The sequence below is a fragment of the Fulvia fulva genome, chromosome 2, assembly GCF_020509005.1.
Source record: "Fulvia fulva chromosome 2, complete sequence".
NCBI classification, from domain to species: Eukaryota; Fungi; Ascomycota; class Dothideomycetes; order Mycosphaerellales; family Mycosphaerellaceae; genus Fulvia; species Fulvia fulva.
In genome coordinates, this window is record NC_063013.1 from 4,488,184 (window position 1) to 4,511,710 (window position 23,527).

Consider the following 23,527-nt stretch of genomic DNA (forward strand, 5'->3'; position numbering starts at 1 on the left):
TAGCCTATCTATTACGGTCATAATATTGTTATAGGTTATACTATCGAGGGTGCTATTAGGAAGTCCGACTACAAGTCTACCGCGATATACCTCTTAGGTCGGTCCGGTACTAAAAGTAGGTATAATAATCTAGGTGGCTAGGAGTATAGAGATTTCGTCGTACGGTATATACGGTAATTCGCGGTATATCTACGTACTAATCTTACTAAGCTAGGCTAATAGAATTCTCGTACTACGAGTTTATAGGTTCGAGCTCGTCCTAGATGTCCTACTACTAGAGCGTTATGATTTATTCTAATAAGCCGAGTCCGTAGGGCCTAGTTATTAGATACCTATAGGCTCTAACTATTGTACTAGTTTCGTATATATAACATATTACTATCTACCTTATAGTACGTAGGGTATATCTTCGCCTTCTATAAGAGTAGAGGGATAGTACTATCTTTCCGTAGTATCTTAATTACCGCCTTAAGTTCTTAGTCTAGGGCGTAAGTAGTCGTTATACGGTACTCGAGTTTAGCTTCGACTTCGGCTTTATTCGTAGTCTATACTTCCTAAGCTAGTACTAGCTATGTTTATAGTACCTATTCTAGTTCTAGAATGAACTCGATTGCTTTAGGATATAGGGGAGTCGTCTCTTCTTCTTTAGGCGTATCTTTGATAGTAGCTCGTATAGAGTCGATCTTAAGGAATCGCTCTAGTAGAAGTAATGTCTAATACTAGTACTAATTTCTCGGATCGTCTACCCCCTACGGAAGGTCCTAGCTACGTCTCGTTAGGCTATCTAGATTCGTTCCTTATATACCTAGGCGGTATATAATCTAGAAGTTAAATTGTAATGAAAATTCTGTCTATCGCGCTTATCGGCGATTTAGCTACTTCGTAGTTATAAAATATTCGAGGTTCTTATAGTCTATAAACACTTTGACTAGATCGCCGTCCTCGTCTACTTTATAAGTAAGCTCCGGGCGCTACTCTTCGAATACTTTAATAATCGCGAGGAGTTCCTTATTATAGATCTCGTAATTATACTCCTAGGGGCTCAGCTTCTTCGAATAGAAAGCTATAGGATATAACACTCCCTACTCGTTGTATTGTAAGAGCATACCTATATTAACAAAGTCTAAGGAGTTAGTCTCGACGACGGTCTACCTACCCGGTATATAGTATACTAGTATACCCGCCTTACTAAACGCTAATTTCAACGCCTCGAATGCCCTCTAGCAATTATTAGTCTAGTTGATTCTACGGTTCTTATAATTACTAGGCCTATCTCACTTCGTTAGGTTAGTTAATAGGGATGTAATACGAGAGAAGGCCTCGATAAACCTACGGTAGAAGTTCGCGAATCCTAGGAAGGCTTAGACATCCTTAAGATTAGTTAGTACTTCCTAGGTCTATATACATTCCAATTTCTCCGGGTCTATCTCGATTCCCTAGGGTATAATAATAAGGCCTAGATATTTTATACGTTCCTAGTAGAACTCAGACTTATCGATAATAATAGTAAGCCCGGTATCTCGTAGCTTAATTAATACCTTTCGTACGTATTCGACGTGTTCCTCTAGAGTGTCGCTAAAGATAAGGACGTTATCTAGATATACTAATATAAAGTTATCTAGATGTTCCTATAGAACCTTATTAATATATAACTAAAAGGTTACGGGTCCGTTATAGAGGCCGAACGGTAATACGAGGTATTCGTATATACCGTAGCGTATTACGAAAGCTATTAGCTACTCGTGCCCTTCCGCGATATATAACTTGTCAAAGGCTACTATAATATCTAGTTTTATAAAGTACTTCTTTCCGTATATACGGTTAAGCGTTTCCTATATTAACAGAATAGGATAGCGATTCTTAATAGTAATAGCGTTTAGCCTACGGTAGTTAATATATACTCGTAGCCCTCCTCTAGGCTTTCTTACTACTAATACCGGTGCCGGTGACTAGCTTGTTCTCTAACCGGCCTTACGTACCTTACCTTCTAAAGTCTATTCGAGTAACTATTTCTTAACGGCTTTATTCTCCTTCTCGGCTAGTCCGTATAGCTTTCGATATAGCGGTTCTTAAGGTCTACCGGGTTTGATATAAATCTCGTAGTCGATGCCTAGTTAGTAAGGTAGGAGTCTCTTATAGTCCTTTACTAAGAAAGTATCTATAATATCGTAGTATATAGGCGGGAGCTTCTCTTTAGGATTATAGTTAAACTACTTATTTAAGAACTGATCTAGGTTATTAGCTACTATCGCGCTTAGTTTGAGGCTATTATCGTTATTATCGTTATCCTCGCGCCCCGTAGGTATAATATAGAAGTACTCGGCCCTAGGCCGGTACGCGTATATCTCCTATACGCGCTACGAGACTTCCTAGTAATCTACCTCTTAATCTACCTCTAGAGCGGATATATTCAGCTCCGCCCCTCCGGCTATAAATCCTACTAATTCGCTAGTAAAGGGCTTTAGTCTATATTTCGTTTACTAGGTTCTACCGATATAGTTTAGAGATTATACTATTATCGATGTCTTGTTATATAGATAGTGACCGAAGTAGTAGTTAGATCTAAACGCTACCTCGCTAGTTTCCTAGAAGATGTTCGGGTTATACGCGGAGAGCTACGGTAGTCTAAAGACGATGTCGTATTCGAGGTTAGTAACGTATTATAGTATTTACTCGTAATGACCGCCGATAACTACGTCTATAAGGGCTATATATATGATCTAACGCGCTATAGCCGATCTATCTCCTAGTATTGATCGTCTATTCTTCGTCAAAGGGATTAAGGGGGTTATATATTTACGTATAAATTTCTAATTAAGAAAGAGAGAGGTAGAGGTAGAATCTATAAGGCCGCGAGCCTTTTTATATTATATTATTACGGGTAATACTATATGAGGGTGTATAGCTAGTTATTGTTTATCTAGTATATATACTAATATCTTAAGCTCCTTACTATAGTCCGTCTCTTATATTCTATATCTCTTAATCTTATACTCTTTCTATCTTAGAAAGTTCGGTTACTAACCGCTATCTACTACGCTTAGGTAGCGGTCGTACTATTTCCCTATTACTATAGGTCGGTAGTAAGGGAGCTAAGGTTCGCGTTGTTTCGTAGGCGTAGAGGGTAGTAGTCGCCGTCGTAACTATATATCGGGCATTCGGGGTTCGTTAATACGTACGAGCCTATACGGTAGCGGTAGTACTTACCCTACTTCTTAAGGTCCTCCCGCTACTTACGGTTTAATAAAGGTAGGTTCTATAAGTAAACTAGTAGGTCCTCCTTCTTCTTCGTACCTACGTATTATAGTAGTCGCTAGACGATTATAGCGGTCGTACTAGTAGCTACGGCGCCTACGGTATTACTACCGCCCTATACGCTATTATTGTTCGAATTAGGGTTGCTACGTAGGCGCTCCTTCTATAGATATAGTCGGTCGGTCTCGTAGAAGCTCTTATCTAATACCGTATATTCCTTAATAACATCCTATATATTATATAAGCGTCTATCTACTTCCCTATCGCCGAAAGTCTTAAGAAAGTACTTACGGTTTAGGCGGTTACGAAATAGCATTAGCTTAGTCTCGTCGGTCTACTCTATCTAAGTACGTAGCTTCGAGTAGCGAGCGTAAAAGGTAACAAAGGTCTCGCCCTACTCCTACTTATAGGTAGCGATATTAACTATAGCCTTAGTTCCTTCGTTACGGGCACCGTACTAGCGCGTTATCTAATCTAGTAGTTCTTTACTAGTCTTAAACTTATTAAATGATTATTATCTAGGTACGGGGATCCTCGGCTTAATACTTCTCTAAGGGTTACCCTATGTCTATCTATATATAAAACGTAGGCCGTCTACCTCGGAGCGGGAAGTAGTTATAGTTAGCTTAAGAAGTACGCTACTATACTAACTATCGAAGTTAGGGTCGTTATCGTTCTTAAAGTGCTTCGGGTTAGGCACGCCCTTACTAACCTCGATACCGCGTATTAGAGTACGGTTAATAGTAAATAGGCGTTCTAGAAGTTCGGTTAGGGGAGTCTATATACGGGTGTTACGCGCTCGAGAGTCGCGACCGTTATTATTATTAGGTCGTAGACGGTTTCTATTACGTCCTCGGTCGTTATTACTATTACCGTTATTATCGTTACTACTACCTCCGCCGCCGCCGCCTCTACTAGTAGCTTTACGATACTTACGTATTAGCTACTCGAGTGAAGTCTCGCGCGGAGGTAAATAGGAGGGTCGGCGACTAGAGCGGCCCTTACCTCTATTCTATATAGTGTCTTTAGTAGCTTAGAGTCGAGTCTTTAGATCGTTAACCTCCTTCTATAGAGCCTAGTTCTTAGCTTCGGCATCCTATACCTTCTTCTTCTCCTTTTCGTAAATCTCGCTAAATTACTTATATAGGTTATTAGCCTCCCTATACTTCTTCTCTACCTCTTATAACTTTACTAGGTCATAATCCTTCTTACTCTTTAGGTCTACGGCTATCTTCTATATTATAGCTTCCTCGCTTCGTAGCATCTTATAGATACGGTCATACTCGGTATATAGCGTAGTATACTAGGTGTTCTAGAGGTTGTTAGCTCGCTCTATTATATCGAGTTGTCTACCTTTAGTAATCGCTATATTTACTACCTATAGTACGAAGTCGTAGGGAGTCTTCGGGTACTAGGATACGAGGGTCGTAAGTTTGTTTAGTATAAAATTCTAGTATTCGGATACGAGAATATACTCTACCTCGTCGAGTAATAGGTATACCTCGTCTAGGTCGCCGCCTAGGTTCTCTTCGAGCTTGAACTCGAATAGTTCTATAAAGTCAATCTTACTACCTTCTTCTCGCTCGAAGGCTTTCTAGTAAGCTTTATCAATTTCCTATTATAGCGCGACACCGGTATCTACTATAACCCGCCGGTTATCGTCCTATATCTAACTCCGAGGAAAAGAGGAGAGGTCGGGGAAAAGAGATATACGCTACTTACCTTTACCCTTAGGCTTTAGTAGCGGTAGTATACCGCCGTTTATCTATAAAGTTATATTGTCTAGGTTCGGGGGAGGCGTAACGATACCTATTTCCTAACTATCTACGAGCGCGCGACTACCTACTAATAATGTCGCCGCGTTACGTTCTCTAGGCATTTACGCGCTATACGCCTTACCGTGTTCTATATTCTAATACGACTATACGCGTTCTTCGAGTTCTATAGTTCTGTCTATTCCTATTATTACGCGTCCCTTACCTAGATCCGCGATCTAGGTAGGGTAGTAGAACAAACTATAAGGGCGCGCGTACTATAGGGTCCGAATAAGAGAGTTATTGTTCTACAAAGCTACGAAAGAGGAGCGCGAGGCGCGGCGAAGTTATAAAGTAAAGCTAAGCCGCGCTAACCCGATACGGAAGGTCCGCGGTTCACCCGGGCCGACGTAGCTATAGTAAGGGGTCGCGGGCTACCCGTAACATATCTTAAGGTATTTAGGTATAGCCTTCTAGACGGCCTTAATAGTATACTCCTATACTATAGGCTTAAATAAGCCCTTACTATTATACTAAGCTATCTTCTAAGCGTAGAGTAGTACGTTATTTAGTATAGTAATTATCTCTAGGTATTACTCCTACGTTAGTATCTTACTCGAAGGATCCGGTATACTAGAGCTAATAGTACTACTACTTACTCGACCGGCCTTATTTAACTTACGGTATTTATCTCCGCTTGTATCTTTAAAGGATTATAAGGTAGTAGAAAGACTACTAATAGTAATACTAAGGGGGAGCGTAATCGTCGACGAGGGCTCCGGTAACTAGGTAAATATAGTACCGCTACGCCTACTACTATAAAGAGTTAATACTACTACTTCGAGGGCGTATTAATAACTAAGTCGCTATACTAACTAAAGTTAAACTACTACTAATACTACGCGTCTAATAATAACGCCTCTATATTTAAGGATAGTAAGTTAAGGATAGTAGTATCGTCTACCGGTACCGTAGTAGTAGTAACTAGTAGTATTAATAGATAGATAGATAGATGATTCATTTACCCGTTATGGTGCCCTCCCGCCTATGCGGGTTTATGTCTATATATGTTACTGCATAAGGTAGGAAACCTATTCCTAGGTAAAAACCTCCTCTCCTTCTCTAATAGCTTCCTTGCCATGAGTTCTCAGTTTTCCTTCCATTAGGGTGCACTAGTGTCATGGTGGTTAGCCTCTGACTACCTTGTCTGCAACCCTGGAGTTGTCCCCCTCTTCCTGCTCTCCTCCTCCTTCTTTCTCTCCTCAATCCATCTCTCTGTTTCCTTAGTAAGAGAGAACTGCTCCAAAAATCCTTGGTGGATGATCCACCTTGTAATTCTCTAGAGGTCTCCCTTATTGCTGATCATGGCTTGGAAGTTTCTGTTCCTTGCCCTTGCCCTCCATTCACCTCTCCCTATACTCCATTCTTTGCAAACCAGAAGTCTATGTTCGACATTCTGGGACAGGTAGCCGCATAGGCAACTCTTGTCTTCGATACCTGGGACTTTTCTCTGATGCAGGTATGCCCTGACTCCGATGTGTTCAGAGCGGATTTGTATTGCTATGCTTGCTTCTGACCTGGTCAGGTCTGAGTACAGTAGGTAGTTGTGGCTACCAAACTGTTGGAGTGCCTTTGGGGTTCCTGGCCTCTGTGGGGTTCTTGTCCATTCAGTCTTCCAGAGGAGTCCTGCCATCCTTTCAGCTAGAGACTGTTGCTTCTTCCCTTGGCTGGCTGCTGATCCTCTCCCTTGAGCCCTTCTGTCCTGTTCCTGCTGGGCTAGGTGCAGCTGTTCTGTTAGTTCTTTGAACTTCTGCAGGTCCTGCTGCTTCTATGGGGCTGGATTGGGTCTTGCTTGTCTGTGCCTTCTTGTGCACTGGCTCCTGATTTTGTTGACTGCCTTCTGGATCACTAGCTGGGCTGGGTATGCAGACGTCTTTTCTGCATACTGGTATCTCAACCCTTGAAGGTAGAGCTTGGCTGGTGGGGAGCCAGACTCCATTTCGACCACCCTTGTTGGAGTTGACTTATATGCTCCAAGCACCTTTTTCAGACAGGAGGCTTGGGCTCTGCTGATAGGATCTGCAATTCTCTTTGGGATCTTGTCTTGGGCTGACCAGATCTGGGCTCCATATAGCATGGCTGGCTTCACAATGGCCTTGTACATAACCTTTGCTTTCGCAAATGTGGCTCCCTATGTGGAGGCTGTAAGCCTGTCAATTGATTGCCTGTTGTTGTCTGCTCTTGCCTGTGCTTTCTTGACCTGTGGTCCCCAGCTAAGCTTTGGATCCAGCCATATTCCTAGCACCCTTAATTCACTTGAGGGTTCTGTTATGTGTCCCTGAATAGTGATTGGGGCTTGCATATTGTGTCTGTTTCTGGCTCTACTGAAGTGGATGAGTTGATACTTCTCTGGGGCAAATCTGGCTCCATGTTTCCTGGCCCATTCCTCACATTCCTTGTGTTTCTTCTGCAAGATTCTACAGTTCTCTTCTGTGCTGTCTGACCAGGCTAGGATGTTTGTGTCATCTACAAACCCTGAGGCTGATGTGTTTCTGGAGTTTAGCTTTGCTGGCAGGTCTGCCATAAAGAGGAGAAACAGGATTGGAGACATTGTTGATCCCTGTGGGATTCCTGTCTCTGTAGGCATGCTGTCAGATTTGTATCTGCCCAGTCTTAGTCTTGTGGTTCTGCCTCTGAGGAAGGACTGGATAAACTGGACTGTCCAGTTAGGGATAGCCTTCTGTTTCAGGATGTGGATCAGCCCCTGGTGTGAGACATTGTCAAAGGCTCCTGATATGTCTAGTGAGAGGAGTGTGGCTGCTTTGTTGTTCCCAAAGTGCCATAGGGTCTTGATCTGCTCTGTGATAAGTTCCACAGCTGTTAGTGTTGATCTTTGTTTCCTGCCTCCCATCTGTTCTTCAGGAAGGATTCCATGTTCTTCAGCTAGGTTTGTCAGCCTTTCTGCTATGATCTTTTCCAGGAGCTTGCCTAGTGTGTTGAGCAAGGCAATAGGTCTGTATGCCTTTAGCTTTGTGTAGTCCTCTTTCTGTGGTTTTCTCAAGACCACAGTCAGTGACTCCTTGAAGTGTTTAGGGCAGTGTCCTTGGGCCATACACTGTGAAAAGATGTTTGACAGTGCAGGGGAGATCTAGTCCTTGCATGTCTTGATGAACAAGTTTGTAATCCCATCTGGTCCTGGGGCCTTGTTTCCTCAGAGTCTCTTAATGATGCTCTTGATCTCTCCCTCTCCCACTATGCAGGATTGCTCTAGTGGTGTTGGATACACACTGCCCTCCAGATCCTGCAGGTCAGCTTCTACCTGTGTGCCAAAGAAATGTTTCCCCAATGCCTGTGCCTTTCCTAGGGGAGTGTGTTAGATTACTCCTTCCTGGTCTTCAATGTTTGGAAACTGGGGCAGTATGTTTCTGTCCTGTGTAGGTTGTCTTGCCCACTTTGCTAGTTTCCACATCTTCTCAGGATTCTGGGTAATGGATCCAACTGTTGACCTCCACTCCAGCATCTTGTCCCTCTTGATCTGGGCCTTCTTGTCTCTGGTTGCCTGGTTGTATCTGTCCCATGCTTCCTGGGAGTGACTCTGGGTAAGGGCTCTCCTGGCCTGCCTGGCTGCCTTGACCTTCTCTGAGCATTCCTTTGTCCAGAATGGCTTCTGGTACAGTGACTGTTTCTTTTCTCTAGTGTGGGCTGCTGCAGTTTCCTGCATTGTTCTAACCAGTTCTGCCACTGCTTGGTCTATGTCTAAGGCTGTTTCCAGTCTCCTGGTCTCTAGTCCAGCTAGCTTCTGTTCCAGGTCTTGTCTGATCTGTTCCCAGTTGGCTGCCTTCCAGGCCAGCTGAGGTTCTAGGTCTCCTTCCTGCTGTGTCTGTGTTTCAAACTCCACCTGAATTGGGAGGTGATCTGATGAGGACTCCAAGTCCTGGTTAACCCAGCATCTGGTGACCTTCTGCTGCAGGTCATGTGATGCAAAGCACAGGTCAATGGTGCTTGAGCTTGCTCTCTGTGACCAGGTATTTAGGCCCTTTGGGGTAACTAGGTGCATGTTGTTGCTTTGGGTAGTGGAGAGGAGTCTGTTAGCTAGGAAGTGATGGGCAGGTGCAAAGTCTGATCCCCATGTAGGATGGTGCAAGTTGAAGTCTCCCAGCACGATGTGTTGGGAGTCACTCTGCAGGATGTCTGGCAGCTGTTGTAGTGTGCCCAGCTGGGTGCTGCTTCTGGAGCTGGGGGGTGGGTTGTATACACTGTGGATGTGGATGCTGCCTTAGTTGGTGTTGAGTCTGACTGAGGTGATGTCTCCCCCTTCCTGTTGGATTTGTTCCCAGCTGTCTGTTGCCATCTCTTTGCTGATGTACATGCATGTTCTAGGGGTGCCTTGTTTGGCTAGGAGTGTGTGATACCTTGGGTCGTTAGCAGTAGATGGTCTGTTAGATTTGCTGTTGATCCAAGGTTCCTGGACTGCAATAACTAGGTGTTTCTTTGGGTCCAGTGCTTGGAGAAAGCTTCTCTAGACCTTGTGCTGGCTTTTGTTGACGTTGTACTGGATAGTGGTAAGATTAGGTGTCTCAATCATGACTCATCCATGCTGGTCTCCTGCTGGTCTTCTCGTGCTTCCTGCTGCTGGCTGCTATTTGGGATTGTGGTAAGGTTGAGCCTGCTTTGTGACGGGTCTCTTCCTGCAACCACAATTGATTTTGGTCTACCCATAGCAGGGTGGCCTTGGGCCTGTGTGGTCTCTTCTGTTCTGCCTCTTTTCAGAGGGTTGTAGACAGTCCTTAGGGGTTCTTGGGTGATTGTCCCTGTCTGGAATCTGATAGGGGTGTTGATCCTGGCTTCTCTTGCCCTCCTCTTTGCCTCAATCCTAGCTGTGCAGTCTTGGGACCAGGAAGGGTGTTTCTTTCCACAGCATGCACATCTGGCTTCACTCTTTGGGGCAGTGCAATTCTGTACTTTGTGGCTACCAGCACAGTGGGAACAAGTGTCCTTTTGGCTTGGGCATCTAGTAGAGATATGACCATACTGTTGGCACTTGAAGCATTGCAGTAGTCTGTGGGTGCTTCTATGGATTTCTGTGTCCATTCTTTCGCATTCCCAGAAGATGCCCTTGTCAAGCACGGTGTTTGCCTGTTCTACAGTGCCTATCCAGAGCACTAGAGAAGACTCTCTCTTTGTGTCCTTTGTCTTTCTGTTGACCCATGCTGCTTTTGTGATCTGTAGCCCTGGGCATACAGCCTGGTTCTGGTCCTGCAGCCTCTTAAGGTCTCCTTCAATGTCAAACTTTGTGGTCATCCCATGGGCAATAACCATATTTTGTTGGTGTGAGACCTTAGCCGTCTTGCCTAGTTTGACTGTCCACTCCTTCCGTGTCTCTAGCCTCTTCCTGTCTTGCTCCTGTGCTGTGAACAGCTTAAGGACACCTCCCTTCTCTTTCCTGGCTCCAATGATGCCTTGTATCCCAATCTTCTGTATGATCTCCTTGCCTGACAGGCCCTCAATCTCTTTCTGCTCTTGCTGGTCGGAAATGTAGACCTTGATAGCTGTTTTCTGGGGGGAGGGTTTTGGGATGCAACTGCTGCCCAGGTTGGTTGGCTTAGTTTCTGGCCTTCCTGTGTCCTCTTCTTTGCTGCTGCTGCTACTGTCCTGTTAATGATCTGTCCTGTTTGGCTCCTTAGTGCCTTTAGCCCTCCAAGGAGCTCCAAAATCATCCCCTTAAGTGCTCTTTCTGGGTGCTCGCCATCTCCTGCCATTGCCATTGTTTCTGCCTTCCTGCAGACCTCCTTCCACTCGTTACTCTCCTGCCCCTGGTCGTTTCCTGCGATCGCTATCATCGTGTGAGAAGTTATATCTAGTAGTATTAATAGTAGCCTACTTATATCTATAGCGTAGTAGTAGTAATAATACCTTTAGAATAAACGCGTTTAGAAGGTACGATAAGGACCTACTACCGAGCCGCTAATACACGATATTGGACTATGATATTGAGTTATCGAACACACCTTAATATGGTGTAAGAATAGCGTTAACGACACATTGATATTGAGCACGCTAACGACGACGATATTGGACACGATATCGAGACACGATATTGAGCTATCGAACGAGCCCCAGATCTCCGAGTGCAATCCTTCTAGACCTACAATCCTTCAACATGCATTTCCCCAGTCATGAACCCCATCAGCTCATCAACGAACGCAGGAGTTTCGCTGATCGCCAGAACCGCAAAGCCTCGTCTAACTATGGGCGCGTGACATGGCGCGCGAGACTGCCGGTACAGGGATGGTTTGCGACATACTTTCACGAACACCCTCTCAGGAGACATCCATTGAGAGATCACTCAACCCTTTGCTGTATAGAGATTTCTGATCATGCGTTCTCTTACTTGTGCAGTTGAACTCGTGAGTCTGAACAATACTCCAGCTAACATGTATCTTATCATCGACGACTGAACCACTACCCGTTTGCTTGTTGGCGACCTCATGACCTGAAGGTCACGCATCACAATCGTTCTCGCCAGAGCGACTCTCGTCGCGACCATGCCAGACCGCACTGCTGGATACCAAGGCTCTATCACCATGGACACCTCCAGCTTCGCGAAGCTATCGGGCGAACTGCGTAACCGCATCTACGAGTATGCCTTGCAAGAAGGCAGCGAAAAGCAAGAATCAATCGATCTTGAGCAAGGCTGGTTCGACTGCCCCTTCCATCGATGTAGAGTCATGAACGAAGCACGAACGGGTTTCGCCCACCCACTAGAGCCACTGCGGGTTACCGGTCTCCCCTTTACATCGAAAGCCATACGAAAGGAATCATTACGATTATATTACCACCTCAACAGCTTCTACTGTGAGACAGACTACCTCAATAGCAAGCACAAAGATCGCATTATGGAGCGTCTGATGGAGTGGGTGCAGCGCATCGGGCTGGAGCAAGCGAGAGAGATCCGGGATGTCACGGTCAGCCTTTCATCGTTGAAGGGTGGTTCGACAATACCCCTGGTGATCGACTGGAATCACATGAAAATGATCCGAACTCTCTTCTCGCCGCAAGGGAGGGTCAAGATACGATTCTACCTTGATGGTAACGGTTCGGCAACCTTCGTTCTTGGCTCGAAGGAGGACATGCTCGAGCAGTTGGACAGAATGGCCCAAGGCTGGGCATTGCTCTGGCGTAGATCGCGAAAGTACGATGAGTGGGAAGCCCGGGCAGTCGCTGAACGGTACAAGCAGGAGGTCGCTGAGCTGTTTAAAGATATGCCAGAGGTGATCTAGACATCTCATGCTTTGGCAAGCTGATAGGAGACCGACATGCATTGCCCAGAGTACCATCGCAGTGTCGTCAGCTTGGCGATAGATCATAACGCAGATAGAACGCGCCTACCAAAGCGTGTAGCAAGCCATCGCTGGCATACCATAGCCTTATCGTGCGTTGTTACGTTTCCTGGCCGCTCGAGCACGATACCGCTCGAGCGGATGTTCCTTCCTGCTGGAAACTCAAAGCGAGAAGCCGCGCCATGCCGTTTCTGGCAATTCGTGCGACGTGAATCTTGTCGCCGAGGAGAACGCAGGCGCTCTTCCACCATCAACATCAAAGACCTCGCGGTTACCTATGACCTCAAAGACGCTGCTGGAATGGTCAACAGCCTTGGCTGTGGATGATGTGTGGTCCAGGAAGAACATGGTCATCCGCAATCGCGGCAAGACGCCTGCTCCCTGCCAGCTCTCCAACTCCACCTGCAGCACAAGGTGGGTAGCTGCATGCTTGTAGCAAGATAAGTGCTTATCGGAGCTCTCTTGCTTGTTGGAGATCTTCTGAGATCATGTTGACGCGTCTGTGTACTCCATTGACCTCGCAGCAGCGTCGAAGATTACTACCGCTCCAATTGACCTCACGACAGACGCGAGCAACAACACATCCAACATGGCAGCACAAGGAACCTCCAGCGGGCACCCCATCACCGTCTTGACAGTACGAACACCTCCAAACCCACCCATAAACCTCATTGGCTAACCACACCCTCCTCACAGGCAGACCTCGCCCCCAAACTCCCGGCCCACAGCTCCCTCCTCTTCGCCCAAAAGAAAACCAAAAACCTCTCATTCGAAACCATCGCCCAAGCCCTCGGCCGCGACGAAGTTGCCGTCGCCGCAATCTTCTACGGCCAAGCAAAGGCTTCAGACGAAAACATCTCCAAACTCGCTTCCGTCCTCGACATTAATGAGAACATCCTCCGCGAGACTGAGATCATTGGTCTCCCCGACCGAGGCAAGAGCGTGGATATGCCGCCCAGAGAGCCGTTGATTTATCGCTTGTACGAGATTGTGCAGAATTATGGGTATGCGTATAAGGCGGTGATCAACGAGAAGTTTGGTGATGGGATTATGAGTGCCATTTCGTTTTCGACGAAGGTGGAGAAGGAGGTGGATGATAAGGGGGAGTGGGTCAAGATCACATTGAGGGGCAAATGGTATGTGAATGCAGTGCTTAGGCTGCGGTTGTCGGTGATAATGGAGTGGTATACTGACTTTTTCCAGGCTTCCCTTCACTCGATTCTAGGTGGTGGTCGTGGTCACTCGGAGCTCTGCTGGTCGGCCAGCGGAGTGATTTTCTGGCAGACAGATACAGCCTTCATGATCAGCACACGCCCATTTTGTTCCTTCCACCCTTCATGTGCGGCATCTGCTCGCTCTCATGTGTCTCGCGGCCCTGACCTCGCCAGACATCCTTGTCAGCAGGCGCGAAGATGTCCAACGGCTTGCAGATCTCCCGCGGAACACGGCATTGACTTGGACAGCAACGACATCTCAGTCAGACCGCAGTCCTACAAGCCCGTACAATGCGGGTACACATCACCCGTATGGAGTGTGTTCTTGCATCTCGCCATATCATCTACAGAAAGCTAATCCTCTTCTCCAGTGTCTCCATCATCTCAACTTCACCTCGATCATGTATACCCCCGCGAAGCTCCAACGCTCCGGCATATCCCGAAGATGGCATTTGCAGCGTTTGCTCACTCGAAGATCACCCGCCTGAAACCCGGATGTGAAGCTGTATGTGAAGGACGCGCTTCATCCTGCCAACCTCACCTCGCCAGCGCCGCATAAGAAGCCCGCACTTTTCAGCACCTACCAAATTTTGACACCACAACTCGAAGCAGAAGCGCACGACCTTGCTACTTGCAAGACCATTGAGGGTGAGTAAGAACTAATACTGACAGGCGCCCGGCGAGCAGCTCTTGGGCAATTGAAGATGTATTTCGGTGGCGTCATGTATCACCGCGAGCAGAGCAGAAGAATGAGCATGAGCAATGGCAATGGTAATGGCAATGGCAATGGCGCGGAGGATGACATTGAGCTGGAGGAGATGCGAGCGATCGCTAGGGATCTATCAATGACCGAGCCACTGACTGGCCCCACGCACGCTCAAAAGCGGATCAGCCGCTTGGATATTCTGGAAGAAACCGAAGCGATCTTTCCACATCAGGCCATTGGCGAGGTCACTGCCGCTGCCGATCAGGGCACAGAGGAGGAAATCCAAGCCGAGAAGAAGCGCATGCGCCGCATCTCGAGAATGTTGCCACCAGCCGACTACGGTCACCCGGCTCTCTACATGAACGAGGGAGCCCAGACCGCTGAGCAACCACCAGCCAACTACGCTCACCCGGCTCTCCGCAGAAATGAGCTAGTTCAGACCACTGAGCAGCCACCGGCTACACCAACCTACATCGACCCACAAGAAGGACATTCCGACGTCGCCCGTCCAGTAGCCCACGTGCCAAGCTCCAATGTGGACGAGATCTACGAATTGAGCGAAGCCGTTCGCAACAACGGTCACATACGATCTCCAAGTGGCAACATTCTAAGCACCGATGAGTTCATGGCACGCGACGATCGGCCGAGGCTCGTTTCGGAGAGGCAGTCAAACATCAGGCGCAGGGCTGTGGAGGCAAATGAGAGAAGCTTGCGGGCAGAGATTGCACGGGTTATGGATACCTATACCACATACGATCTGCGTGTTCTAGTGGCGGAGGAGGAGCCGGATGTAAGTTTGGGAGTCCTTTCGGTGGTGTAGATGCTTGCTGACTTTTGGTGATAGGAGAAGGCGAAGCGCTGGGGATGGAAGTGGAGCTGTTTTGGCAGAAAGGATGAGGATTCCGACGAGGAGGTATCCGATGCGGAGGACTGAGAAGGTACGCGTGGCACTTCCAGTACCATAGAAGCAAGCTAACAGCTCGAAGCACGCGCGCGCCGCGCATACTAGGTGGAACTACGCATAACGGAATGATGAGATACGCTCGGGAATGGCGCGTTGGGCGCTTCACGCACTTTTGCAGCGTCTATGCTACTGGGAGCCGTCCGCACGAAGCTTGTAGCTGCGCTCACGCGCGTTGATAAGAACTTCTAGGAACTCGCTCAGGTCGCCGGCACCCTCGACCTCAATTCTCCTGCCATTGATCTCAATTGTTGGAACAGAGTTGACACCATTGGCTCTTGCTCTCGCTGCTTCATCGTCACACTAAGCTCCACAGTCGTCGCTCTCGAGAAGCTGGAGTGCTTCGGCTTCTGGGAGATTACTTGCTATTACGGCAGTGACCAGACCTTGCCTGTCAGTGATGTCCCCATCTCTCTCGAAATGCCACTCGAAGATCGTCTCGAGTAACCGCTTCTGCTGATCCCCTTCACCACCCTTGTCCCTCGCCCACTTTAACAGCCGATGCGAGTCCTTAGTCTTCCCAATCCTGCTGTTGAAGCCAAAGGCAATGCCATTCGCCCTGCCCACGCGTTCAAGTCGTGTTCGGATGGCGTTCACGGCATCTTGGCCGTTCTTCTGTGCCACCCGTTCTTCCCAAGGAATGCCTTTGGAGGGCGCGGTGGCGTCTAAGTAGTAGGGCAAGAAGGTGAAATTGAAGGCATCATGGCGGCCGCCGGGATAGGTCTTTTGGTACAGAGAAATGGCTTGGTCGAGAGATTTGTGGGCGATGTAGCACTGTGGTCTGTTGGTGAGAGGGCTTGGTGAGGTGGGAAGGCTTGACATACCCAGGGGCAGATTGTGTCTGTGTAGACTGCGATGTTGAAGGTGGTCATATTGTTTATTATCCTGTGATTTGAGACCTAAGACTGCTTCTCTATGCTATAGAAGTAGCCTACTCAATAATATAGCAGGTGAAGCCGTCAGCCTGAGATGTTTCGCATCCTTTGTTCCCTCCCAACGGGAGCGGAACATATTCGTGGTCGTCGAGCGCTCCTGTCAACACGGTTGCCTATGAAGATGCGCAATGCCAATGCTGTGGCGTTCAGAGAGTGGACAGCAGACATGAGGTTCAGAGATGTGATTCACGTTCGTTCGGCATCCATGTCAACAGCGCACGTCCTCATCAACTTCTCGCTCACGATGCCAGCGCGTCGACAGCCATCTCCTCGTCAAAAACGACCTCGCAAATGAGTCGTGCCCTTGAGTGTCATAGCGAGAGTAATACTCGTAATAACGATGATGTGGGAAGCAACATCGTCATCAACAGTGGAGCTGTCGCACCACATGTCAAACTCAAAACATGAGCTCCCATATTGCAGCAGAGCGAAGGTAAGCAAAACTTACAGCAACCTGACCAAACCGCAGACACCATGCCACAACAAACAACCTTCCGCATAGCCCTAGACTGGACCCCCAACACCCTCCACAGCGGCCTCTACCTCGCGCTTCATCACGGCTACTACCAAAAGCACAACCTCTCCGTCGAACTCCTCCCACCCGATGCCCAATACACCAAGACACCCGCCAAACGCCTCGCAGGCAGTGAAGTAGACCTCGCCATCTGTCCCTCCGAATCCTGCATAGCCTACAACGAGTCCGGCGCACTTCAACTCCAAGCCATCTACGCAATACTTCAAGAGGACGCAGCAGCCATCGTAGGGCTGGAGAACAACTTGAACAGGATAGGAGATCCGGGACAGGGGAAGAAGTATGGAAGCTATAACGCGCGGTATGAAGACGCCATCGTGGCTGAGATGGTGAAACAAGACGGCGGGAATGATCAAGGCATCGAGATTGAGAGAAGTGAGGGCAAGTTGAACATGTTTGAGGCTGTGAAGTCTGGGAAGATCGATGCTACCTGGATTTTCGTGCCGTGGGAAGGAGTTGAGGCGGAGCTTGAAGGTGTGAAGGCGAAGAATTTCAGGCTGGAGGATTATGGGATACCGTATGGGTACAGTCCTGTCATTGCGAGGAATGCGGGCAAGAGCCCTTCGGATGACGTGCTGAGGGCCTTCGTGCAGGCGACGAGGCAGGGGTATGAACATGCTATGAAGCATCCGGAGGATGTGGTGGAAGTGTTGAGGGAGGTGTGCGTGCCGAAGAGGAGCGAAGAGTTCTTGAGGAAGAGCCAGGAGAGCATCAACCATTACTATTCTGATGGGAAGGGCAAGCTAGGTTCCATGGAAGCAGCGAAGTGGACAGCTTGGTTGAAATGGTTGAGGGACCGTGAGATGCTGATTGAGGATTCACCGGTGACCGAGGAGAAGATCTTCACCAATGAGTTCGCTGAGTAGGAGATGAAGCCTTTTTATAGCTTCTGCCCTATCGCTTCTGCGCGCCAAAGCACTATGCCCATGGACTTGTTTCGATACTACAAAGTATCACCAACGCTTGAGCAGTACCCATCGCGAGAAGACGCTATCTGCTCAATGGCCGACCCTCATTCAGGTCTCGACAGCGCCAAGCACCTCCCTAAGCTGCCCACTGCTTGCCAGGACTGAAGCTGCGAATGCTTGACGGCTTCCGATTCTCTTTCATGCTCACGTGTGCTCTGCCCTTGGGGATCTCGAGATCGTGTACCACCTGGCCGTTACCGTTCTGCACTGGGATAAGCTGCGGGGACACGGATGGGGTCTTGATGGAGGTACCTTGAATGGTGAGGGCGCGGATGTTGTCCTCGAGGGTGACCAGGCGGCTCTTCACCTCGGTGATCATTTCGAGGATGCCATCGCGATCGTCGAACAATACGTCTAGACACTTGTTAGCGAAAGGCAGAAGGTGAAGTGGCTTTGAGCGTAACTCACTGATCTCGTCTGCCATGGTCTGCGTGTCTGGACGCGCAGCCGCCTGGTCATCGACGCGCTGAGTGGTGGCTTCCTCCTGCTTGCTGCGAAGCGTCTCGAGCTCCTTCTGGACATCGGACAGCTTCGTCTCCAAGTCCTTGACCTGCCCGGTGCAGCTATCGATCTTTCCTTGCTGCACCTTCATAGTGACCTTGGATGTGGCCAGACGCTCCTCGATGTCCTTGCTGGCAGCTGCTCTCTCGACTTGTGTGAGACGAGTCTCCAGTGCTGCGATACGCTTCTCCTGCTCGGCGGACTTGTCGTCTTGCTTCGCCAGGCGAAACATGTGGTCGTGGAAAAGTGACTCGACCTCGGACTCCCGCTGAAGCTCATACATGAACATCGCCTGTACTGCGCTGGCTGGTGGCAGGCGCTTGCTGCACACCTCGCCGATGCGCCTCAGTTGCGTGGAGGTGAAGGTCTTCGCCTCAACGGTGGCAAAGCGACCACGGCGGTCGACGTCCTTCCATAGGTCGTCGTAGCGGTTGTCCTTGTCCTCGTCCTTGTCGACGTCTTGGCCGAAGTGGCGCTCGTCACCTGCGGCCATGATGAGCAAGCGTCGTGAGTTTGAAGTCACGTCGTGGTAAGCAAGTGCGAAGTGTTGATGCAGTGCGGAAGGTGCAAGGATGTTCGGCAATGTGCATTAGCGCAACAAGCCCACCTGCCTAGAAGGTCACATGCACGTCTCGTTTGCTGTTGAAAGATATATGTACGTGTACACTGAACAGGAGCAAGATCATCGCGACTCGAACCATGATCTACAACACTTCTGGGCTACGGAAGATCGCTATGTCGCGGCTCAGCAGTTCGCACCTGTCATATACTTGACATACCCACAGACTCCTACGTGAGCCATGGAGTGTCTGGTCGAGCCCACCCGCGAAAACATAGAGCTCAAAGATGGCAACAACGAGGATCACCCCCGCACCTTTGGCCGTACAGCAGCCACTGTCTGTCAACTGGCGGACGGCCGTACTAGCAGTGAGGTGAGGCCGTTGCCCCATGCTATCACACCATCTCTATATCCCATACGGTCAATTGCGGAGAGCGATTCCGATATGAGACCTCCTTGAACTTCAAGACAAGCTCAAGCTCCCACCAAAAGTCCGCGGACCTTTCGAATTTTATTTTCGTAGGGCAAGCATCGCGGGTACGCAGCTCCAATCCTCGGATCATACGCCTGCTCTCAGCTCCGATGGCGTTGAGCCACTTTCCAGCGATTTGGAAAGCTTCGCCGGGTCTTACGTCAAGATCGACTTTGCTCCTGTAGTAGTACGGCAGCAGCTCTTGGCGGAGTGCATTGCATGTGCGAGTGATGGCAGGCGTGTTGGCCGCCAATGGCAAGCTGCTGACCATAGGCCCGTCGTCGATGATCATCTTCCCGATCTTGCTCCATAGCTCGTCTGGTAAGTCAATGAGGCGGAGCGGCTGAGGTATGTTAGCATCTCAACACCTGCCACCGGAAGTGCTGATCCACTTGCCTTGCTTGCTTGTGCTGGGGTCAAGCCTGAAGACATGATGTCGTCGTCAATGGTGGATATCCGACCGCTTGCGAGTAAAGAGGTTTCGATGTAAGTCTCGAGTCGCAAGCCGGACCATCCAAATTGAACTGTCGTTTGATCGTCTTGCCCGCCAAGAGCCCGGAACTTGTCAATCACATGCAAGCCGATCCCTACGCCCATGATCTCGAGCTTCGCTTATGTACCGTTCTGACTTAATGATTTGGAGCTATGTTCGGGATCTACGACGGAACGAGCCACGTTTGTGTACTCAAGGACCATGCTCGAGTCGTCTTAGTGCGTCGCGGAAACATATCGCCTTCTTCCTTCTCAGACACTTGCCTCTGGGGGCACTCCTTACCGCCGCGGTGTTCTGGGGCAGTTGTTGTTGGGTCTGAGATGTCAAAATTACAAGAAAGCAAAGATTTTGCGCTTCACTTGCGTCGGATTGAGCTCTATCACATGCAAAAATAAGGCAGTGTCTGCCCCTACTCCTCGCACGGCTCGTCCACATGATACCAACGGTCCCTCAATCTCCCCACCTCTTTCAGCATAGCAGCACGACGCTCAGAGTCGCTCTGACCTTCGACCCTCTTTTCCATGAAGGTAGAATCGAATTCCTCAAAGCGAGCCTCGCCTCCACAAGAGCACCCCGATCGAGCTTCCCCGTGTCACTGCCTTGCTCTGCTGAGGCAATCATGAACTTCTCCTTCCAGATAATCCACTTCCTGATCTCGTCCACTGCAACTTTCTTATCGTCGAAATATCGTACTTCGTCAAACTCGTCATGCTCATCCCATCCTTTCCGACTCCTGGATTCTGGCGCCGCATCGCGTTCAGTCGGGAGGCCATCGGGCAAGGCTGATAGACGCTCGATCGTCTGAGCTCTATAGTCCTTAGTGAGGAGAAGGTGTTTTGTGTCTCGAGCAGCGCAATAGTTGCCGTGCGCCAGAACCATTTGATTGCGTTCGGGGCCGAAGTCGTACGCTAGCTTAACCCAATGGCTGTGTTTCACTAGCCCTTTGAGGTACTTCAGCTCCTCGACGTCAGGGTCATCGGTCCACATCGTAGGGTGGTCCTCCGTAGCATCATCAATAACTTTCCAGGCCCGCTCGAGATGATCAAGCAACGCATGAAGAGGTCCGGCCAGAGCAACACCGCTCTCCTCTCGAGCTTGGAGGTATGCTTGTTTGATCTTGTCCAACTCTGCCGCCCACTCGTGCTCCGCGAGCCATTTCGCGATGAACCGTTTGTACCCACCCCCAGTGTCGTCAACCTCGACCAGAAGTAGGATCGCATCTGCATGCAGCAGCGCCGCCGTCCATGCCTCGGAGAGCAGCTTTTCCGTGTCAGACTGTGACTTCGGTTCAGCTTTTTGCTTCTTGATCTGAGTATCATTCCGGTCCACCTCGACTTCGTCCGGCTCGCGCTTTCTCTTCAGTTGAGCAGGTCTCGGACGGCAGGCTAACGTCATTCTGTTGATGCTTTGCTGTTGCGCAGCTCCGTGATCGCTCGATTCCCTCTTCGTCTCCTGACGTAATGGGACATAGCGGCCCATAGCCTCGAACGCCCGCCTCTCTTCTCGTGTAACACATCGCGGCCAAGAAGCCACACCGAGCTCACCATCAAGCGCACCTCTCGGTATGGGTGGCACTTCAGGAACGACGTGGTTCCGAAGCCACTCGCGATGAGCATCACCCGGACTTGGGTGACCTGGACCCGTTGGGTACCTCCTCTGTCCTCGTCCGACATCCATGATGTTGTCTTCTCAACGTAACGCGATGAGAGTATGAGTAAGGATTTTGGCACGCAGAGCGTAGCACGGAGGTGGTAGCAGAAATTGCGAAATGTGCTCGTGGAAACAAAATCTTAAGCGTGATGTGTCGTGACTTGTGGCGTTCCACGAAAGTCATCCACTTTGCGTCATGGCTGATCTTCATGACCGATCACCAGCAGCGTGTCCTCGAAATCCATTCGCCTCCCGTGAGGGTAGGTACATAGTATCGCAACTTCCCCGGGGTCTTCGACAGTCGTCTTTGTCGAGGTGTCGCAGTAGTACCGCGCCAGAAATTGGCCTGCCATCGTTTGAGGCTCGGTCCTCACAAGGACATGCCGATGGAAAGTCCATTCCATCCGTTGACTCCTGGGTCACTCAGCTGGCCTGTCATCTCGTAAGGTGGCTGTCTTTTTGCTCCAATAGTACAGGTGCCATTGCCGAATCGGCCTGTGTCTCAAGATGATCTAGGACTCTTGGGCCATGGAACGAAATGTCCGATAAGGCATCATTACACTGCGATCGGGTTATTAGTGCTACATTGTCATTACATACCTCTTTCTCATGCTCGCTCACTTCAAAGCAAACGACACGGCCGCCGTAGCGTGCCTCTTTGTCCTTCAATGATCATGCTTGAACGCTGCAGTGATGTCCAAACCAAATCCCTATCCATACACTCTCATCATGACCGCCTCTTTGCGGCAGCTCTCGTCTCCACACCAGCCGAGCTCATTGGCTTCCCATTCAGCATGACCTGCGGCTTCGTTGTCTCGCCATTCTCCTTCACAGCGTCTGCGTAGCTCTTTCCTTCATCAATCTCATCTTCCTCCTCCTCATTATCACTTCGCTCATCCTTCTCTTCGCCGGTCGAAAGCACTCGCCACAGAATTCTGAGGATCAGGATGAACCAGAAAATGTTCACTGCCTGCAGCGCCGCAAGCAGAGGAAATGTGATGACTTGCGAGATCCAGCACTTGTATTGTTGTGTATCCCAGTTGAGCTCGTAAGGACCGATCGTCTTGAACTCACCTCCTGGTAGGAGCGACTTGAGGATCCGGAGGTTCAAGTAGTGTCGCAAGTAAGCCCAGATAACCATGAACATGGTGAAGTAGGGAGCTGTAATAGACGAGTCGATGTAGTTGAGGATTTTCGATGTCTACGCAGCAAGTCAGTTGAGTCTTTACAGTCGTGTTTGTTGGACGTACCGCCAAAAAGAAGTCCGAGATGTCGTGCGTGATGTACACAGCAATGCCCATGTACGTAAAGTGGAAACGGTAGCTCAACCCAATCAACGACAGAGTGATGATGTGGTGCAGCACAAGCTCCTTGAAGTCCTTTCGTGGCTTCTCCAGCTGCAACATCAGCACAATACCTTGCTGTGCCCAGTACGAAGCCTGAAGGAGGTAGTACGCCTTGAAGACAGCCTCGTGCGACCTGTGCGGGAATCCCTCGTACATGCCCGCAGTATTGAAGTACCACACGGGCGTCCTACTCATGACATACAGTCCAAACGGCCCAAATATGCCAAAGTAGATTGCGGTGTAGAACTGTTCCATGAAGCGGCTCTGCTTTCCCCTGGCCCTGATCCCATACCAAAGCGCGATGGGTCGGATCATTCGCTGCATCAGGAACTCGCGCGTGAAGGACAGGACAACCGTGTAGAAGGCGACAAACGCAAAGTCCAGCTTGCCCTTGCCATACTGCGTGACGTTTCCGATCTCTGCGGGGAGCGGGTTCGTCCGTTCGTGCAGTGGAGGGTTCGCGTAGGAGAGGAAGATGGCATGGTGGAGAGGGTTATGTTCGCCTGGACTGACAAAGTAGGCGCCGAGGATGATGAGCACCAGAACCAGAGGGTTGACCCAGGTGTGCTTCAAAGACATGCGCTTCCATCTGTTGAACAAGCTCTTTGCTTTCTTGCGCTTTCCTCCTCCCCGTGTGTATTTGGTTGGTACAGACTGCTGGCTCTGCAGGGACGTTGCTATCGAGTTGCCGCCAGTGTCTCCGCGTGGATCTGCTCCCAGGTTGGAGCTCTTTCTGGGCCGTCGCGTGCTCCCGTTCGTGTTGTTTGAGCTGGGTACCGCGGCAAATGCCTGTTGCGGAAGGTCGGGAAATGCCTCGGGTTTGGATCGCGACGACATGTTG

General features: G+C 49.3%; 9 protein-coding genes across 9 annotated transcripts; 4 read left to right on the forward strand and 5 right to left on the reverse strand.

The window, feature by feature from the left end:
- Positions 1-11,554: 11,554 nt before the first annotated feature.
- CLAFUR5_03263 (uncharacterized protein) lies at positions 11,555-12,289 on the forward strand (the record flags this gene model as incomplete). The annotated part of the gene is made up of 1 exon (XM_047902411.1): positions 11,555-12,289. The coding sequence occupies one exon, from the start codon at positions 11,555-11,557 to the stop codon at positions 12,287-12,289; it is 735 nt and encodes a 244-aa protein (XP_047758855.1).
- Positions 12,290-12,672: 383 nt separating this feature from the next.
- On the forward strand, positions 12,673-13,574 carry CLAFUR5_03264 (Cyanate hydratase; the record flags this gene model as incomplete). Its single annotated transcript, XM_047902412.1, has 4 exons — positions 12,673-12,763; positions 12,877-12,986; positions 13,046-13,485; positions 13,553-13,574. The coding sequence occupies 4 exons, from the start codon at positions 12,673-12,675 to the stop codon at positions 13,572-13,574; spliced, it is 663 nt and encodes a 220-aa protein (XP_047757888.1).
- Positions 13,575-14,267: 693 nt separating this feature from the next.
- On the forward strand, positions 14,268-15,203 carry CLAFUR5_03265 (uncharacterized protein; the record flags this gene model as incomplete). The annotated part of the gene is made up of 2 exons (XM_047902413.1): positions 14,268-15,059; positions 15,114-15,203. 2 exons carry the CDS (start codon positions 14,268-14,270, stop codon positions 15,201-15,203), a joined length of 882 nt encoding a protein of 293 aa, XP_047758847.1.
- A 330-nt stretch (positions 15,204-15,533) lies between these two features.
- CLAFUR5_03266 (uncharacterized protein) lies at positions 15,534-16,102 on the reverse strand (the record flags this gene model as incomplete). Its single annotated transcript, XM_047902414.1, has 2 exons — positions 15,534-16,004; positions 16,055-16,102. 2 exons carry the CDS (start codon positions 16,100-16,102, stop codon positions 15,534-15,536), a joined length of 519 nt encoding a protein of 172 aa, XP_047757887.1.
- A 537-nt stretch (positions 16,103-16,639) lies between these two features.
- CLAFUR5_03267 (Formylaminopyrimidine-binding protein) lies at positions 16,640-17,563 on the forward strand (the record flags this gene model as incomplete). Its single annotated transcript, XM_047902415.1, has 1 exon — positions 16,640-17,563. One exon carries the CDS (start codon positions 16,640-16,642, stop codon positions 17,561-17,563), a length of 924 nt encoding a protein of 307 aa, XP_047758845.1.
- Positions 17,564-17,741: 178 nt separating this feature from the next.
- Positions 17,742-18,659, reverse strand: CLAFUR5_03268 (uncharacterized protein; the record flags this gene model as incomplete). The annotated part of the gene is made up of 2 exons (XM_047902416.1): positions 17,742-18,019; positions 18,074-18,659. The coding sequence occupies 2 exons, from the start codon at positions 18,657-18,659 to the stop codon at positions 17,742-17,744; spliced, it is 864 nt and encodes a 287-aa protein (XP_047758843.1).
- Positions 18,660-19,120: 461 nt separating this feature from the next.
- Positions 19,121-19,629, reverse strand: CLAFUR5_03269 (uncharacterized protein; the record flags this gene model as incomplete). The annotated part of the gene is made up of 2 exons (XM_047902417.1): positions 19,121-19,540; positions 19,594-19,629. The coding sequence occupies 2 exons, from the start codon at positions 19,627-19,629 to the stop codon at positions 19,121-19,123; spliced, it is 456 nt and encodes a 151-aa protein (XP_047757886.1).
- A 529-nt stretch (positions 19,630-20,158) lies between these two features.
- CLAFUR5_03270 (uncharacterized protein) lies at positions 20,159-21,367 on the reverse strand (the record flags this gene model as incomplete). Its single annotated transcript, XM_047902418.1, has 1 exon — positions 20,159-21,367. One exon carries the CDS (start codon positions 21,365-21,367, stop codon positions 20,159-20,161), a length of 1,209 nt encoding a protein of 402 aa, XP_047757944.1.
- Positions 21,368-22,067: 700 nt separating this feature from the next.
- CLAFUR5_03271 (Sphingosine N-acyltransferase-like protein FUM17) lies at positions 22,068-23,523 on the reverse strand (the record flags this gene model as incomplete). Its single annotated transcript, XM_047902419.1, has 2 exons — positions 22,068-22,541; positions 22,591-23,523. 2 exons carry the CDS (start codon positions 23,521-23,523, stop codon positions 22,068-22,070), a joined length of 1,407 nt encoding a protein of 468 aa, XP_047758728.1.
- Positions 23,524-23,527: the final 4 nt, after the last annotated feature.